General features: G+C 47.7%; 1 protein-coding gene and 1 pseudogene across 1 annotated transcript; one reads left to right on the top strand and one right to left on the bottom strand.

Annotated features, from left to right (window-relative positions):
* The first annotated feature begins 6501 nt into the window (after positions 1–6501).
* On the top strand, positions 6502–18383 carry LOC119311213 (protein HAPLESS 2-like). The gene is made up of 18 exons (XM_037586852.1): positions 6502–6878; positions 6970–7113; positions 7869–7957; positions 8516–8555; positions 9058–9115; positions 9201–9261; positions 9612–9690; positions 10055–10189; positions 10265–10462; positions 10594–10674; positions 10754–10854; positions 10917–11034; positions 11338–11370; positions 11527–11620; positions 11714–11802; positions 12078–12196; positions 17573–17673; positions 17761–18383. The coding sequence occupies exons 1-18, from the start codon at positions 6669–6671 to the stop codon at positions 18174–18176; spliced, it is 2166 nt and encodes a 721-aa protein (XP_037442749.1). The 5' UTR covers positions 6502–6668; the 3' UTR covers positions 18177–18383.
* Positions 18384–18599: 216 nt separating this feature from the next.
* Positions 18600–19461, bottom strand: LOC119305929 (annotated as a pseudogene).
* Positions 19462–20032: the final 571 nt, after the last annotated feature.

The following is a 20032-nucleotide window of genomic DNA, read 5'->3' as shown; positions in this document are numbered from 1 at the left end:
GATATTCCATTCCTACCATATGAATCTTGATCTCCAGCCTTCCCCAAGTTGCTTTCCACTCAAATCTTCTTTCCACCAAATCCAAATCCTGTGAGAGAGAGTTGAGTGTTGGGGAGACTATCATTTGAAGCACAAGAGCAAGGAGTTCATCATCAACGCACCATTTGTTACTTCTTGGAGAGTGGTGTCTCCTAGATTGGCTAGGTGTCACTTGGGAGCCTCCGACAAGGTTGTGGAGTTGAACCAAGGAGTTTGTAAGGGCAAGGAGATCGCCTACTTCGTGAAGATCTACCGCTAGTGAGGCAAGTCCTTCGTGGGCGACGGCCATGGTGGGATAGACAAGGTTGCTTCTTCGTGGACCCTTCTTGGGTGGAGCCCTCCGTGGACTCGCGCAGCCTTACCCTTCGTGGGTTGAAGTCTCCATCAACGTGGATGTACGATAGCACCACCTATCGGAACCACGACAAAAACATCCGTGTCCCCAATTGCGTTTGAATTCTCCAAACCCTTCCCTTTACATTCTTGCAAGTTGCATGCTTTACTTTCCGCTGCTCATATACTCTTTGCATGCTTGCTTGAATTGTGTGAAGATTGCTTGACTTGTGCTAAGATAGCTAAAATCTGCCAAAGACTAAAATTGGGAAAAGGTTAAGTTTTTAATTGGTCAAGTAGTCTAATCACCCCCCTCTAGACATACTTCCGATCCTACAAGCTCGTTTGGACTCCGTTTGATATTCCTTTTTTGCAAAACTCAAAAACAAGGAAAAATAGAAACTGGCACTGGGCTCTAGGTTAATAGATTAGTCCCAAAAATAATATAAAATAGCATATAAATGCATATAAAACATCCAAGATGGATAATATAATAGCATGGAACAATAAAAAATAGATACATTGGAGACGTATCAGGGCCCCTCTTGAGTCCACCGACCTCCCTCTCAGCTCTATAAATCCTTAAATATTCCAATATCAACAGAAGCGTCCACCAAAATACTTTTTCGTCGCTGTAACCTTCTGTTCCCGTGAGATCCCATCTTCAGGCCTTTTCCGGCATCCTGCCAAAGGGGGATTTGATCACGGAGGGCATCTAGATCAACTCTATTGTGCTTCCGATGAAGCGTGAGTAGTTTACCACAGTCCATAGCTAGTAGCTAGATGGCTTCTTCTCTCTCTCTCTCTCTCTCTCTCTCTCTCTCTCTCTTTGATCTTCAATACAATGTTCTCTTCGATGTTCTTGGAGATCTATCCGATGTAATCTTCTTTCGCGGTGTGTTTGTTGAGATCCGATGAATTGTGGATTTATGACTAGCTTATCTATGAATATAATAAGAATCTTCTCAGAATTCTTATATGCATGATTTAGTATCTTTATATTTCTATTCAAATTATCGGTTTGGTTTGTCCAACTAGATTGGTTTTTCTTGCAATTGGAGAGGTGCTTAGTTTTGGGTTCAATCTTGTGTGATCTCACCCAGTGACAAAGTAGGGGTAGCAAGACACGTATTTGCATTGTTGCCATGAAGGGTAAAAAGATGGGGTTTTCATCATATTGCTTGAGTTTATCCCTCTACATCATGTCATCTTGCTTAAGGCATTACTCCGTTCTTATGAACCTAATACTCTAGATGCATGCTGGAATAGCGGTCGATGTGTGGAGTAATAGTAGTAGATGCAGGCAGGAGTCGGTCTACTTGACACAGACGTGATGCCTATATTCATAATCATTGGCTTGGATATCATCATAACTTTGCACTTTTCTATCAATCACTCGACAGTAATTTGTTCACCCACCGTATTATTTTTCTTCAAGAGAGAAGCCTCTAGTGAAACCTATGGCCCCCGGGTCTATTTTGCATCATATATTTTTAGATCTATAAACCAAAAATACCTTGCTGCAATTTATTTATTTTTATTTTGTTTTACGTTTTAGTAATCTTTTATATCTATCTCTATCAAATCTCACATTTGCAAGTGACCGTGAAGGGATTGACAACCCCTTTATCGCGTTGGGTGCAAGTGTTTGATTGTTTGTGTAGGTGCATATGTTGGGGACTTGCTTGTATCTCCTACTGGATTGATACCTTGGTTCTTAACTAAGGGAAATACTTGTCTCTACTTTGCTGCATCACCATTTCCTCTTCAAGGGAAAAACCAAAGCAAGCTCAAGAGGTAGCAGGAAGAATTTCTAGCGCCGTTGCCGGGGAGATCTACATCAAGCCTACCAAGTACCCATCATAAACTCTCATCTCTTGCATTACATTATTTGCCATTTTCCCCTTGTTTTCCTCTCCCTCACTTCTAAAACATTTTCAGAAAAATACAAAAAGATTTTCCTTTTTTATTCGCCATTTTTCCGTTTGTCTTTTCGTTTGTTTTTGGTTGCTTATGTGCTATATTGATTGCTTTATCATGATGACTCAAGAGAATACCAAGTTGTGTGATTTTTCCAATACTAATAATAATGATTTTGTTAGTACTCAGATTGCTCCCGCCACTAGTGCGGAATCTTATGAAATTAATGTTGCTTTGCTGAATCTTGTTATGAAAGATCAATTTTTGGGCCTTCCTAGTGAAGATGACGCATCCCATCTAAATACTTTGAGTTGTGTGATATGCAAAAAGAAGAAAGATGTGGATAATGATATTGTTAAATTGAAGCTATTTCAGTTCTTACTATGAGATCGTGCTAAAACTTGGTTTTCATCTTTGCCGAAAAATAGTATTGATTCATGGAATACGTGTAAAGATGCTTTTATTTTCAAGTATTTTCCTCCCACTAAGATCATCTCCCGTAGGAACGATATTCTGAATTTTAAGCAACTTGATCATGAACATGTTGCACAATCTTGGTAAGATTTTGTTAATGATGGTAACTCTATCCTCCCAAATTTTACTGGATACATGCCACTAGTCCATAAATTGCATGATGGTAACTTCATTGCCAAAAACTTGGTAAGATTTTGTTAATGATGGTAACTCTATCCTCCCAAATTTTACTGTATACGTGCCACTAGTCCATAAATTGCTTGATGGTAACTTCATTGCCAAAAACTTGGTAAGAATTTGTTAATGATGGCAATTTTATTGCATACATTCTTCTTAAGTATATAAACTACATTGCTAACTATATATGTTACTATTACATTTTTCAACAGAGGCTCCCGAAGGAGGTTATGCCTTACATGCTATTTACCGAAGGTTATATGCATATGTTTAGCTTATGACCAACTCCTTCGAAGGCTTACCATACTACATACTCGATTTCTTCAAATGATGGAAGGTTCAAAATCAATGAATGGAGCAAATGATGAATGTGCACACGCAACCAATTGGATACAACATGAATGTGCGCAAGCCACAAGTTGGAGATAGATTTATCTCCATTCTCCATTATGGAGATGGACCGATTTATCTCTTTTATGGTATTTTACTTAGAAGAGAGGAGGAGGTCCTAGGTATTAAGAACAATTAGTTAGTGTTTATTATGACTATGATGGTGATGACGAGAAGTTGTTATTATGTGCTACAATGTGTTAGAGTTGATGACGATGAGGAGGAGGAGTTGTGATTATGACTAGTGACCAAGTTGTTATATGATGTCTCATGGACGAAAATGATGATGATGAGGAGTTGTTATATGACAATGATGTATTATGATGATAAGTTGTTAATGATATTATGATGATGATGATGATGATGATGATGATGAGTTATTATGTCATTGGGTGAAAGAACCGCAGATTAGTTTCAAGTGGATGGATCCAAAGTGACAAAGTTATGGATTAGATCCAAAGTGACCAAGTTAGCGTGCTAATCCATAAATTGGTCACTTTGGATCCATCCACTTGAAACTAATCTGCGGTTCTTTCACCCAGTGATTTAATAACTCATTTTGATGTAAAAACAATCTCTAAATTGCTACTATATGAAAACTTGTATAATGGTGTATGAATACAACATAAAATAAAAAGAAATAGAATACGTAATAATAGCAGTAGCGCGTGTAGAGAGGCGCGCTCCTAGTAACTACTAGTAGCGCGTTCTCTAAAAAGTGCTACTGCTAAGTAGGTATAACAGTAGCGCGGGTAAACCAACGCTACTGCTACCCTTTAGCTATAGCACCGTAGCAGTAGTACGGTCCCCCGCGCTACTACTAGCCCAAAAACTAGCGCTACCGCTAGGATTTTCCCAAGTAGTGCCATCTGCAGGTCCGCAGGGCGACGATGGTGACTGTTTTGCGCTGCTAGGCAGTTGTCATAGCAAGTTGGACAATCTTCGACCTTCAGATCCTGCGGCAACGACGAGTATGTTTTGACCAATTCAGCCACAACAATAGAGACACGGAGGATGAGGACAGTTCGAGACAACCGAAGTGTCCCAAATTAAGATTTTGGTGATGACAATGAACTTCCTCCCTCACTAATCTTCGTCGCACGGGCGACCATGACTTTCATCATTCCGAGCCTTTGGCGGCGATTGTCACTTGTTGCAGCTTGATGGTATACTTGTGCTAGCATGGTCTTCACTTGCGTGGAATCTCACGTCAAGACCACGCTATGCATGTAGCTGCTTGAATAGCAGAAAGTGATGGCGAAAATACATGATGAATTTGATTCGGTGGTGCTTCTCGAGTACCTGGTCACAAGTTGCGGGGGAAAACCCTAGGTATAACCCTGTTTGATTATACCTGGCATGGTTATACCCGCATTGAGCCAATCTGAATCAGCTCGTATTGCATACAATGACATCATTGACTATATCAGCAATTACTATATTGCACGTAATGATAGCCAATCATACATACATAGGTCTTCCTTAATCACACTTTCAAAATATATGGCTTCTTGGAATACGTGTGTCCTTTTTCTTTACTATTGCTTCAGTGAATTTTTCATTCCATGGCGGATGACGTACAATCTAAGGAAGAAGACTATAGTATACTTTGCAATGAAATTTTATATTGTAATGCTCGGTCTGTGTCTAGTTGTCTTTTTGTTGTTCTAGCTATTGTTTTCCTCGATAAATATCAAATATAAGATGCCCTTTAGGTGTCTCTTTAAAAATGCAATTTTTATAACTTTTTTCTATCATGTGGCTACAAAATAATGGTAAAAGAGGTATATTGGCCATGGCAAAAGAAATGAGATACATGGAAAGTGCCTCTATTTTATACACCACTATTTTACCCTCTCACAATGTGACAAGGCGAAGTCTTCCTCTCCTTGACCTTCATGTGCGAGCCCGTGGATTCGCCTCCCTCTATCTGCCGCTCCGGTGGCCCATCGCGTTGAGGGGAATCCACCCCTCTATCTGTCGCTCCGGTGGCCGATCGTGTTGAGGGGAATCCTGGTGCCTTGTCTCCGGCTTGTAGATAGGTTAGGGCTTTAGTCCCTATAGGGGCTGCGCTTGGGCAGATGGCGACACGTCATCTTTGAGTCGGTCTTCCGGGCTTCAATGCTCCTTGAGTTTGTCCGCGGAACGGGTTCAACGGAGTTGCAGCATAGATTACCGCCGGTCCCTGGGGAAGTAAGGTTAGGGTCATCATGCATACGCGATGGCGAGGTCTGGTGTCAGGTTCTTCATATCATTTCAACAAATCAATGGCAACGAATGCGACTCTGGGGCACTGGTCCTTAGGGCATGTGCACGAAGACTTCCTGACTTTCATCGACAAGGTCAAGCCGGATCCAGCATGTGAGTGGCGGCAATGGCGCACCATGAACCAACCTGTGGTTGGATGGTTAGGAGAACAGTGGCATCCTCAGCCCACCAGGGTTCAAGTCCTGGTGCTCACATTTATCCTGAATTTATTTTAGGATTTTCGGCGATGAGCATTTAATGGGAGGAGACGTTCCCGTCGACTACGAGGCGTCTGGGGTGACTTCGTAAAATCTCAAGATGATTTGTCGGCTCTGTCTCTGGAGGTGCTCATAAGGGTAGGGTGTGCATGTGTGCATTTATAGGAGTGGGTGTATGCGCGTATATATGAGCGTTTGCGTCTGTACTATGTAAAAAAAAGACAGGCACATACAGGAAATCCCTAAAAACCTTTATTTAGGGGGGGGGGGGGAATCCCCTAGGAACTTGCCTTTTATTGTTTTATAAAATTGTCTAAACAATCCTTAGAATAGCAATGACGCCTTTTTTTGGTGATGCTGTATTGTTTTCTTTATTCAAACATCTATGTATTTTTTTTGCATTGGAGACGGGGAGATGGCCTACGGCGACGTGTAGAGAACTAGTTTTTTCTTTTAATTTAGGAAATCTAGAGTTTTTGTTTTTGAGAAGAATATAGAGTCCAGGCTTTTGTAGGTGTTATAAATGTAGAGTCTATAGTGAGGAACCCAACTAAAAAAATAAACTAAAAAAATACTTTTTTTATAGAGGAACTAAAAAAACTAGTTTTTTTAGACACTCTAAAAAAAACTAGTGGGGAACCGGAGTCCAGGAGGACGGCTGGAGACAACCGCAAGCCCAAGAGCCTCGGGGCCCATGACGCTCAAGCGGTTACGTTATCGCCATCCATTTTGAAGCAGATTTCTCAAAAAGAAAAAATCCATTTTGAAGAGGAGGCGCGCGTTTGCGGTTCCGCCCACCAGTTGCTGCAACTCATCCCCACCCCACCCCACCACTCCACTCGCCCTTCGCCGCCGCGACGGCAACCGCCGATGGCTCCTCCACGCCGCCCCCCTCCTTCCCGGCCCGCTAACCACGCCGTGTTCCTCCTCCTCGCCGCGGCCGCCCTCTTCGGGCCCGCCGTCGGGGTGGAGATCCTCTCCAAGTCCCGCCTGGAGCGCTGCGCCCTGGACTCGGGGGCAGGCGGCGCCCTGGCCTGCGACCGCAAGCTCGTCCTCAACCTCGCCGTCCCCAGCGGCTCCGTAAGCCTATCCTCATCCTCCTCGTCCTTCTCCTCTCGAGCCGTGCGTTGTTTTTGTACTGACGGTGTGTGTGTTCGGGGGCTCGATTCAGAGCAGCGGCGAATCGTCGCTGGTGGCGGAGGTGGTGGAGGTCGAGGAGGATGATACGCAGGCGATGCAGACGGTGCGGGATCCCCCCGTCATCACCATCAACAAGTCCGCCGTCTACGCGCTCTACGCCATCAGCTACCTCAGGGTAAAGCCCCTCTGCCTGTGCCCCCCTGACCAACAGACCGGAGTCTGGTTTTTCTGATGAATAGCTAGTAGGATGCCATTTTCCACTTCAAGACTTAGAGCCAAACAGCCTCCAGCCATCATACAATGCTGGCTCGTACTCCCTCCGTCCGGAAATACTTGTCGCATAAATGGATGAAAATGGATGTATCTAGAATTAAAAGTACATCTAGATACATTCATTTCAATGACAAGTATTTTCGAACGGAGGGAGTACTTGTTAATTGATATCACGCATTCCTTCTGGAGAAATTTAGGTGTACTACTTGAGCTGGAAATAGTATGCAATTTTCAGGCTCTTGGCAGTCCCTGTTGCTGTCCATTCCCATCACTCGCGGCCCTATCGTAGCGTTTCTCGAATGGGCACATCATAGGGATATTTCTCTATTTGTCATGGATAAACAGGGAGTCCACGAAGCGGGTTTCCAAAATGTTTCAGAGCTATCGAAATGTTGGAATGCCATTCAGTATGATCTGATACCGCTAGAGTGGGACCGTTTATGCTTACGCATTCTGCATCTCCTCATTTGTTATAGCAACCCCATTTGCATCTGAAAATGTTTTTATCATTTTGTTGTCTGATTGTTTTTATATGCAGCTTGTTGCACTGAAAAGTTAGCCATATCACTGATATCAACTGTTACCTACCAGTAACACTATACTCTAACAAATCATGTGAATTCGGAGCTGATTTATTGTCTGTGCTCGTTTCTTCAGGATGTTGCTTATAAACCAGAGGAAATGTTTACCAACACACATAAATGCGAGTCAGATGCTGGTGCTAATGTTGTTGGAGTTTGTGAAAGGTAAAAAAAACTTTGGAACTCGATCCAGTTGATTGGTTGTCATCATCATTCGTCAATATTTCTGGGAGGGATTCCAATTGGCAGGTCTTCATAATCACAGGCCCACCATTTCAGTTTTAGACAGCAATGATCTGTGCTGTAGCACTTTTGGTGCAGTTTATTACAATAGTATAACCCTTGCCGTATACATTTGTGTAGCATATACCGTTTACTACCTCCGTCCTGGTTTATAGGTCCCCTTTGTAGTTTGTGCCAAACTTTGACTAAAGATTTAACTAACAAAATGTTAATGCATGTCAAGAAAAATTATCTCATTGGATTCGTATTTGAACATAGTTTTCAAAAATATAATGTTTGGTGACATGCATGAACATTTTGTTAGTTTAATCTATGGTCAAAATTTAGCACGAAATACAATGGGGACCAATAAACCCGGACGAAGGTAGTACTCTCATGGCCATTCATATCTTCAGACCTTCCCTCGATTTCTGCATCCTTCTTTATACATATTTTCAATGTCGTATAAAATAATGATGTCTATTTCATGAATATGGCTAGGTTATGGGATCAGAACGGTCACGTAATTGAGCATACAGAGGTGAAACGCACTGGCCTTTGTCATCCTTACTTTATTATCTCAGTGTCTTGAGTAGTAGCAATATTGTACCAAACAGTTTTTGACCGAATAAACCGTGGATCTGATTGCTTTGGGGCTTTTTTTTCCTTGCCTACGCATAGCTTTGGTCTTATATGACTTTGCTAGGTGCCGGCGTGTTTTTGTGTTCGTGTGTCGGTGTTGGCTGTGTGCATCCTAGCTATGCAAAGGCCGGGTGTGTGCTCATAGTGTTTGTATCCTCTTGATGCTCCATTTTGAACCAATAAAATCCACCCTTTGTTGATTTTTTTTGAGAAAAATAAAGGCACATATGAAGTTCTTTTCAACGTGCTTGTGCAATGAATGCACCTGCATGTCATATACTCAGTTCAGTTTGTGTTATTGTATTTTACATGTAGCTATGATCTACTATCTCATGATTCTAATGTTTCCTCTCTTTTTCACGGTAAATCTAATGTTTCCTCTACACTTTGCATTGCACTAGCCGGTTTGCTGTCCATGTGGGCCTCATCGCCGTGTTGGTTCGTCTTGCGGATCAATTTGTGAGCTAACAAATTGTTTTTTTGAGCATTCCTGCATTTTCAGTATAACATTGTGTCACACCTTTCACATGCATCTTCCTTGCAGTTGATAAAATGATTAAAGGCAAAGCTAATACGGCTCACTGTGTACGTTTTCCAGGTGATTGGTATGGGCATTAATTGTGAGATATCTTTGTAATATTTACAAATATTGTCTTAAGAACTCCACCTGTTGAGTTTGAATTGGCACGATATCCTAATATCTTGTACTTCTTATTTCGGTCTGACATGGTCATAGTATTTCCTTTTCCTTTGCTAACATCATCAAGTAGGCAGTTCACATTTTGGGGATTAGTGGTGATCTAGTTTATTTATTTATTTTTAAGTAGAATCTTGGAGAGTATATGCTCATGCCAAACTTATATGCTGTTCACACTATTCCATGTTTTTTTATCATTATTCAGGTCAAAATTTGAGTAAATCTGTGTATCACTGTATCTCCATTGCTTATAAACAGGTTTCATGTTTTTGGAATTGGGACGAGGTCAACTGGGTACAGCATCAGAGTACAAGTAAAGAAAGGCTCTTCTGTAACGGTTGGCACTAAAATTCTGCACTGTTACTTGTAAGGCTAGTATAGAATACAGACTCTTGAAGAAATTACCATGATTATGTACATGCTGACAATATGTTTGCACGAATAGGCACAAGCAAAATACAATCCTCCTGATGACGATATTATATTTTTCACATGCCTTTGCTAACTAGAGTTCTATCAAGTCTGGGAACCTTGGCTTGCTGCGCTTAATATTCTCAATATTCTATTTATTTATCAAATAAAAGTATCGTCCAAAGGACTACTTTTCTGTTCTTATATCTGGTTTGCTGTTTTCAACTTCGAGTATGCAAAGCACTTATGCAACAGCAGTACGCCTTTAACAATTTGACATAACACTGCAGGAGGTTATTGTTAGTCCAGAGAATAAAACAGTTGTTTCTAAAGATAACTTTCTGAGAGTAAATCTCATTGGTGACTTGGTTGGTCACGAAAGTATGCCAACATTTGAAGACTTCTATCTTGTGACTCCACGGAAGGTATTCAGCAAATTATTATACATGTATTTCTCTCACGCGACTTCATAATTTCCTTCTATATCTGAAATATTGAAGGGTGGTGGTGAGGGTCAACCGCAAGTTCTTGGCGATGAGTTTTCCTGGTGGATGCTGTTGGAGAGAGTCCGGTTTACATTAGATGGACTTGAGTGCAACAAGATTGGTGTTGGGTATGAAGCTTACAGAAACCAGCCTAACCTCTGTGGATCACCATTTGGGAGCTGCTTGTACAATCAGCTTTGGAATTTCAAGGAGGTAAGGTTGTGCATTAGCAAGTGTTAAGTTTTCTTTTGCAAGGATAAGTGTCGAGCTTCTTGTTCGTGAAGCACAATCTGCTAATATTGTAACTGTTTAGTCTTGAGTTTCTATTTCATCATTTTTTTCAGTCTGACGACAATCGAATAAACAGAAACCAAGAGCCCCAGTATATTGTGCAGGGACGATTTGATAGGATCAACCAACACCCGGTTATATTCCCACCATTTATTCTTGAGTCCTGTTTTTATGCTAGCATTGGATAAAGCATTTGATACATACCCATCACAGAATGCAGGAGCTCATTCATTCTCTATTGGAATCACAGAAACTCTGAATACTAATTTGCTGATAGAGCTGAGTGCTGATGATATAAATTATGTATACCAGAGGTACTGATAATAATTACGCAATTTTATTTTGCATTTACCTTGCACTGATTTGTCAATTTCAGGAGTCCAGGGAAAATAATTGACATTAATGTCCCTACATTTGAAGCCTTAAGCCAAGTTGGTACAGCCAAGGTCACAATTAAGAACATTGGCAAACTGGAAGCGTCATATAGCTTGACGGTATGCATCGCCAAGGAAATTATAATTTTCTTTGCACGGAAGCAATACCTTTTGATATATTTGTAGACAATACTACCTTTTGATAGTTCATTAATTGCATTAATTTTCTTTTCTACTAAGATGATAGGTGCATGTACTGATTTCCTACCCATCATCCTTGTTGTCCTTGCATGAATAACCTTTCTATTCGTTCGACTGAGATATATTTGACATATAAAACGACTAGTTTAATAATGTAATAGATGATTTACGTAGCCTCCTCAGTTTTCCTGAACTCTGATGACTGCCTTACTCTTTTTACAGTTCGACTGCTTAAGTGGCATCAGTTATGTGGAGGTATATATATTGCGGTCTCGGTATTTTCTCTTTTTATTTGTATTGACGAGCTGTAACACTTCGTTTCAGTTAATTATTCACCAGCACAGTTCCCTGCTTTGGTTATTTGCTCATTCAGTTTGTTCTCATGAAGCTACCCTGCAATTCCATTTGCAGGAGCAATTCTTCATCATCAAACCTGGCCAAGTGCTTATCCGCTCATTTTATTTGCGTTCCTCATCAGACCAAGCATCAAAATATCGCTGCTCGGGTGAGTTAGAAACCAAAGACAGCTCATCATTGTCCTTAAATCCAAAGTCATGTTTTAGGAACTAACAGAGGATTTGTTTGTGGTCGCTTCCAGCTATTTTGAAAGCGTCAGATTTCAGTGAACTTGACAGAGCAGAGTGTCAGTTCTCTACTACAGCCACAGTTCTTGACAATGGAACACAGGTTCTGAAATGTTTGTTCCCTTGTAGTGATCCTGTTAGAATTCATTAGCTTTTCTTTCCTTGTAATGAATTCATTAGCGAGATGGTTAGAGTTGCCTACGATGTTTCATCCCAATCTTTGATGTCAGTGTATCTCTTGCCTTGATAAACTTTTGATATCACAAATCTGTGTTTTTGCACGATCCAGATCCCCTTTTTACTATGACAAATAATTGTGTCGTGCTGTTCCCATCTCTGAGCTACATACATTGCTTACTGCCCTTGAAACCCGTGTAGATCAGCCCACCGAAGCAGCATAAGAAGGGTGGCATCAGGGGTTTCATCGAAGCCATCAAAACCTTGTGGCGCAACACGTGGGACAGCGTGATCGATTTCTTCACCGGCAGATCATGCAGGTAATATATAATGTTATCTTGTAACGAACGGCGGAAGAGGGGATCGGGAGAGAGGGGGAGATCACACGAGAGGGGAAGACTTGGGGAGGAAGAAGAACTTTCCTTACAGAGGAAGGATTAGGTGAGAGTTGGAATCAGTCATCACACATGCCCCCAACCAGCCACAGGCGGCCAGCTAAATACTCACACGACACACACACGCATACTCTCGGCTGGGTCCCACCCATAGGATGCCAAGTCACACATGCCAAGTGGCCATGTGTGACATTCTCCTCTCCTTAAGACTGAGCTTCCTCCTGCGAGCTTGGACCTGCCTCCTCCCAGATGGCTGCTGTTGGAAAACGCTGTCGAAGAACTTCATAATCCTCCCATGTGGTGGCCGCCGACGAACCTTCGCCCCACTGCACCTTGACTTGGACGATGGCCGCATTCCCTCGCTTCATCATGCGTCGTTCCAGCAGCTGAGTTGGCTCTGCTGATGACACAGAAAGATCCGGCACGCGCGGCAGCTCCGTATACACCGCGTATAGTCCGGCGTAAATGGCTTGAGCTGGGACACGTGAAACACCGGATGTACCTGACTGGCGGCCGGCAGAGCAAGCTTGTATGCCATGAGACCAATCTTCTCGAGGATAGTGTACGGCCCGAAGAACTTGAAGGTGAGCTTGGCACAAGGCCTGTTGACAACCGAACGCTGCACGTAGGGCTGCAGTTTCAGCAGCACTTGTTCGCCGACCTGGAACTGACGCTCAGTGCGGTTGCGATCTGCTTGTTTCTTGAACCTGCGCTGGGCGCGCTCCAGTTGGGCGCGAATGTGCTCCGTGTGTGCCGCCCAGTCCATGTCCTCGCCGGCGTGCTCATCCGTTGGCCAGTCCGGCATTGCTCCCAGGTTGGCTTCACGGCCATAAAGCGCCTTGAATGGGGTGTCGTTGAGTGATGCGTGAAAGGTGGAGTTGTACCAGAATTCAGCCATGGGCAGCCAGCGGCGCCACCGCCGCGGCGCGTCGTGCACCGCGCACTGGAGGTAAACACCTTGTCGCGGTCGGAGACGATCGACGCAGGGACACCGTGGAGCTTCACGACATTGTCCCAGAAGGCCTTTGCCACTTGCGGTGCATGAAACGGGTGGCGTAGGGGAACGAAATGGGCGAACTTGGTGAACCGATCCACCACCACCATGATCGTGTCCGCGCCATCCGACACCGGCAACCCTTCCACGAAATCTATCGTGAGATCCTCCCATGGCGTAGTTGGTACTGGAAGGGGTGCTAGGAGTCCCGCTGGCTTGCAGTGCTCATGCTTCGCCTGCTGACAGACCGTGCATTGCTGCACGAACTCTTCAACATCGCGCTTCAGGCCACGCCACTCAAAATGCTTGCGCACCCGTTGGTACGTCGCCGTGGCGCCGGAGTGACCTCCCACTGCGCTGTTGTGGAGCGCGGCGATAAGCTTGGTACGGAGCGCGGCGTTGGCGCCGATCCACAGACGGCCTTGGCGACGAATGACGCCGCGATGCAGCTCGTAGCCGTCCTTGTCCGGGCTGACCAAGGTGAGTTTTTGAAGACGATCTTGCGCATCCTGGTCCGTGGAGTAAGAATTGAGTACTTCCTGGAGCCAGGCCGGTTGACACGTCGAGAGCGCGGCCAGATCGAGCTGCTTGCCGACGCGCGACAGAGCATCAGCCGCGCCATTGTCCAGCCCTCGCTTGTACTGGAATCTGAATTGTAAGCCCGCCAATTTCGCCATGGCCTTGCGTTGAAGCTCTGTCTCCAGGTGCTGCTTGCCCAAGTTGCAAAGAGACTTGTGGTCTGTGAGGATGGCGAAGGGGCCTCGCTGCAGGTACGGGCGCCATTTGTCTATCGCCATCATCACCGCCAGAAACTCCTTCTCGTAAGTTGACAGCTGCTGGTTGCGCACTCCCAGGGCCTTGCTGAAGTAGGCGACTGGGTGGCCTTCCTGCACTAGCACGGCGCCCACGCCAGTGTCGCACGCGTTCGTTTCGATCGAGAATGGTTTGTCGAAATCGGGAAGCGCGAGCACGGGCGTGGTGACCATCGCCGTCTTGAGCTGCTCGAATGCCGCTTGAGTGTGCGCCGTCCAATTGAAGCCCTTCTTGGTGAGCAGCTGCGTCAGCGGCTTCGCGATGATGCCGTAATGTGGCACAAATTTTCTGTAATAGCCGGTGAGGCCCAGAAATCCTCGTAGTTCGGTGGCGTTCGTCGGAGTAGGCCACTGCTCCATCGCGCTCGTTTTTTCCTTGTCCGTGGCCACTCCCTCCTTGGAGATCACATGGCCAAGGTAGTCAATGTGGTCGGCTGCGAATGTACACTTGGATTCCTTGACGTATAGCTGGTGTGCGCGGAGAAGCTCGAGGACGAGGCGTAGGTGTTCGAGATGCTCCTCCATGGTTTCACTGAAGACTAGAATGTCATCCAAGAAGATTATGACGAATTTGCGCACATACTTACCGAAAATGGCGTTCATCAGGCACTGGAATGTGGACGGTGCGTTCGTGAGGCCGAACGGCATGACCCTGAACTGGAAATGGCCGTGGTGCGTCTTGAACGTCGTCTTGTGCTCGTCCTCTTCGCGCATCCTGATCTGATGGTAGCCGGCGCGTAAGTCCAGCTTGGAGAAGACCGCAGCACCAGCTAACTCATCGAGTAGCTCGTCGATGATGGGCAGGGGAAATTTGTTCTTGATTGTTGCGTCATTCAGGCGGCGATAATCCACGCAGAACCGCCACGTGCCGTCCTTCTTGACCAGGAGCACCGGCGCGGCGTACGGGCTCACGCTGTGCATGATCAGACCGGCGTCGAGCATTTCCTTGACCTGACGCTCAATCTCGTCCTTCTGGAGCGGAGAATAGCGGTATGGGCGCGTGTTTGCCGGAACCGCGCCTTCGACCAGCGTGACGGCGTGGTCGTACTGGCGGTGAGGAGGGATCCCTTGTGGCGCCGCAAACACGTCGGCGAACTCGTCCAATAGGTCAGCGAGCGGCGTCTGGCTGGCGCACTTACGCCGTGGTGGTGGGGCGCGCCCGCATGTGTCCACCATGGCCAGAGCCCACACGTCGTTGCCCGCGATCATCTTGCGCAACTCATCAGGTTTGATCGCCTTGAGGGTGGTGGACGCCTTCGTGGGCACGCCCCGGAGCGTGACCTCTTCGTTGTCGTGGGTGAATTTGACCCACTTGTCTTGCCAGTGGCATGTCATGGGGCTGTGCTGGGCGAGCCAGTCCATGCCGAGGATGCCACTGTAGGCACCGATGTCCAGTTCGCGCATTGGAGTGGTGAACGTGTGCCCTTGCATCCACCATTTCAATTCAGGTACAATGCGGTTGCAGGTAAGGCGGTCCCCGTTGGCGACGCGCACGTCCACTTGTGGCATCTCTTTCGTCGCCAGCCCGAGGTGATCGACGAAGGACTTGTTGACGAAACTGTGCGAGCTCCCTGAATCGAGCAGCAACAGCATGACCTGGTTGCCCACCAGTGCGCGCAGGCGAATAGTTGTCGCCGAGTCAGTGTCGTCCAGAGCGTGTGACGAGAGGAGGCAGCACTCCGGTGCGGCAACGGCAGGATCAGGTGGTGGCGCTGCCGGTCCTGGGTCGTCCAAGAGTTGCAGGGCGTGAATGGTGTCGTCTGATAGCACTTCCCCGTGGTCGCCCACGCTGATCGTGAGCAGCTGCGCGGGCTGGGCGCATCGGTGCTCGCGTGAGTAACGGTCGCCGCACTTGAAACACAAGTTGTTGGCGCGGCGATAGTCACGCAGCTGTCGCTCGCGCGCGTAGTCATCGGAAGGCGCGCGGTTGGGCGCGGCCGCCTGCTGCTGGACTGGTGCCGTCGTTGGAGGAGGCCGTCCCGCTGGTGTGATGCGTGGGCGGGCGCGCGTCGTGCCCAGTTCCTCTTCTTGGATGCGCGCCAACACCGACGCCCTGGTGATACTCGAGGGCGCCTGGAGGCGCACGGACGCGCGCAGTTCGTCCTTCAGGCCCAGAATGAACTGGGTGACGAAGAATTTTGTGTTGATGGACGGGTCGAGAGCGAGCAAATGATACATCTGCTAGTCGAATGCCGCGCGGTATTCGGCGACGGTGGCCGTCTGGCGTAGTTGCAGCAGCTTGTGCAGGACCACTTCGTACTCGTCGGCACCGAACTCCTCCAGAACTGCCGCTGTGAACGACTCCCAAGTGAGGCCGCGACGTGTTTGACGAAATGCTTGCAGCCAGTGCGCGGCTTGGCCTTCGATGTATAAGGCCGCCGTGGTTACCCACTTGTGGGGCTCCACCTTGTAGAGCTCGAAGTACGCCAGGCAGCGGTCTAGCCAGAGGTACGGAGCGGCGCCATCAAATCGAGGGAAGTCGTGCTTCGGTGGCTTGTGGTAGTCGTGGCCGTGGTAGCCCGATGTCGGCGACGGCATGGCTGCGGGAGCGGCGAATCCACCCTGCGGTGCCACTGGGATCAGCGGAGGGCGATGATCTCCCAGGCGCGGAGGAGCTGCCGCCGCACGGCCCAATTCGGCGGCCATGCGCGGCAAGGGTGGAGGCGGCGGGGGCGGTGGTGGTTGCTGTGGAACGGCGGGCTGGTGAAGCACGGTGGTGACCGAGCCCGACGGTGATGCCGAGCCTTCCACCGTCTTGCGGGTTGCGTCGACATCGGCCTGAGTGAGATCGATCTGCTTGGCGAGGCCCCGGACATCTTGTGAGATCTGCGCGTTGAAGGCGGCCTGCATCTCGATATGTTTGTCGTGGATCGCCTTCTGCTCATCCATCTTGGTGAGGAGGGACTCGAGCATCTTGGTGATGTTGCCCGTGCTCTCATCCATGGCGGCCAACACTTGGCGCGTCGCCGCCGAAGCTTTGGAGGGCGCCGTCGCCTTGCTCGGGAGAGATCGAACCCCGCGACAGATTTCGGGTGCGCTTGCCGGAGCAGCACACACCGGCGCGGTGGATGTTACCGATCTTCAACCCAATCGACGGAAAAAAAAATTGGTGGCTAAAATTGGCTCTGATTACCAACTGTAACGAACGGCGGAAGAGGGGATCGGGAGAGAGGGGGAGATCACACGAGAGGGGAAGACTTGGGGAGGAAGAAGAACTTTCCTTACAGAGGAAGGATTAGGTGAGAGTTGGAATCAGTCATCACACATGCCCCCAACCAGCCACAGGCGGCCAGCTAAATACTCACACGACACACACGCGCATACTCTCGGCTGGGTCCCACCCGTAGGATGCCAAGTCACACATGCCAAGTGGCCAGGTGTGACATATCTGTAATTCGAATCCGGCTGTGCCTATTACTCTTTCTGATCCGGCCGTGCCTCTTACTCTTTCTGACCATTTTAGCTCATCTATCTGTTTCACTCCCTGTGGAACAGCACCAAGTGCTCGAGCTTCCTGGACCTGAGCTGCCACATCCAGTACATATGCATCGGCTGGCTCGTCATGTTCGGCCTGCTGCTCACCACGCTACCCGCAGGTCCGTAAGCATTTCGTTTCGTCAGGTGGCTATTTTTCTTCATGTTCACGACGCCAATGCTTATTTTCTCTGTTTTTGGCGTTGCAGTTGCGGTGCTGCTGTGGCTGCTCCACCAGAAGGGCATGTTCGACCCGCTGTACGACTGCTGGGAGGACGTGTTCGGGCTGCCGGAGGCCGCGCACCCGAAGCACCGGGAAGGGCATGTTCATCACGCGCACGCCCACACCCACCACCACCACCACCACCACAGCAAGCACCCGCACGCGCACAAGAAGCGTAGCAGCGGGGCGGTCGGGCAGCAGCAGCACCACAATCACCACCATGTCCTCCACAGGCACGGTGGCAAGCCCGACGACGGCGAGCGGCACCGGCATGCAGCAGCGCTCGGCGTGCAGCACAGGGACGCCGGGCACAAGCACCACCGTCACGGCAAGGCGCCGCAGAGGGAGAGGGCACAAGACCGCGACCATGAGCGCCGCCACCACCACTCTCGTGCGGCGTAGAAGATGGTTGTGATCAATGGGCTCAATGCCGGTCGATGGATATATATAGGACGCTTGAAGGAAATTAGGAACTCGTTGCGACTTGTGTGATTCACGGTGTTCATTTGTGATTGATGCTGTTAAGTTGTACTAGTACTACATAACAGCTTTTAGTCGTGCGTCAAGTTCTTTTACAATGCATTTGGGAACGGATGGATCTCGTAAGCACAATCACGACTCAGACATCACAACAAGCACAGTATTACTCCCTCCGTCCGAAAAAACTTGTCCCACGCTTGTCCCTCAAATGGATGTATCTAGCAGAGGGACAAGCTTTCTCGGACGGAGGGAGTAAATAGTACTTCAATAGTTGCCTATACTTGACAGCACTGAGATTATTTCATCATCACTCACTAGCTCACAGCTTTATTAGTTGATGGCGGCGTCGATACACTGACGGAAAAGAAGAGCAACAAGAGCATGTATCCGCACATGAATCACTTCTTGGGAGGTGGAGTGAGCGCCGCCTTGAGCTTCTGCACGGTGGGCAGGTCGGTCTTGAATGACTTGGCAAGCACGGCGTCATCGACACCGGTGCCGAACACAGTAACGGGCACGGACACAGTGCCGGGCGCAGAGCTGCCGAACGCGGAGAGCGCCACGGCGGGCCTTTGCCCCGGGTTGGACTGGTAGTGCACCAGGCCCTTGGGGAACACGAACATGTCGCCGGCGGCCAGGTCCTGCGTGTAGAGCTTGCCGGCCGTGTCGACGAAGCCGACGGAGAGCGCGCCGTCAAGGACGAGCAGCAGCTCGGCGGCGCGGGGGTGAGTGTGTGGCGGGTTCACAGATTCGGAGGGGAACTTGAGCATGGCGTAAGCCACACTTTGCCCATTGAGCGCAGGGAATTCCATCATGGTGGCCTTGGTCACCGTGAAGTTCTACGCCCCTGGCATCGGCATCGGCATGGTAACGTTGCGGCGGAAGCCGGTGTATGTGAAGAAGTCGCCGGTGATGTTCATCGGTGGCATGCCGATCATGGAAGTCGGCACGATGAAGTCGCTGAGGATGTCCGGGTCGCCGGCCACGGCGGCCAACGGAGCCGAGGCCAGTGCAACCACCACCAACACCAAGGAGTAGTAGCAGTTGATGGACGCCATTGAAAATGTTTAGCCGTGCTAAGAGATTGATTGATGGAGGCTGTGGTTGTGAGCTGTGGTGAAGATGTTGAACCACTTGATGTGTTGTCAATTTATACAGAAGAGGAAAACTAGTGATGTGATGAAGAGTTTGAGAAACCAAGGACGAAGTAGAGTATGAGTATTGCAGAACAACAAGCTGTGTCCAGCTAGCGCTAATTGACAGTTTGACACACATCTGAGGAAGAATATTAACTGGCCGATGTTATGCAACTCTTGGTGTATCCAAGCATACGGATATACCTACAATATGCAGCGTAGGATTTATTTCCGTTTCCATTGTAATGAATACTTGGATGTGTGAGTGTGTATCAATCACTCTCGACTGCAGTGTCAAAAAACATCTTACATTATGAGAGGAAGGAAGTATCTATCTATTATTATATTATCATAAAATAGAAGACAGAAGAGCCGCCACACTTTTAAATTCTAACAACAAAAAATGTGCATGGTATCACTACAGGAATCAGGCACTTTGTTGTCCGCCATGACTGACAGCAAAGGCATGCCTGGCGGGCCAGCAGACGGCAACAGGTCCGACTGAATAAGCTACGGCAAAGCCCTCTTTGCCGTCTGCTGGTGGACGGCAAAGATGCAAAGGCCTTTGCCGTCTGCTGGCAGACGGCAAAAAGTCTGGACGGCACACGTGACAGCTTAGGCCCGTTAAGGGTTAACAACATG

The sequence above is a fragment of the Triticum dicoccoides genome, chromosome 5B (assembly GCF_002162155.2).
Source record: "Triticum dicoccoides isolate Atlit2015 ecotype Zavitan chromosome 5B, WEW_v2.0, whole genome shotgun sequence".
Classification (NCBI taxonomy): Eukaryota; Viridiplantae; Streptophyta; class Magnoliopsida; order Poales; family Poaceae; genus Triticum; species Triticum dicoccoides.
This window is presented reverse-complemented; position numbering and strand designations above follow the sequence as displayed.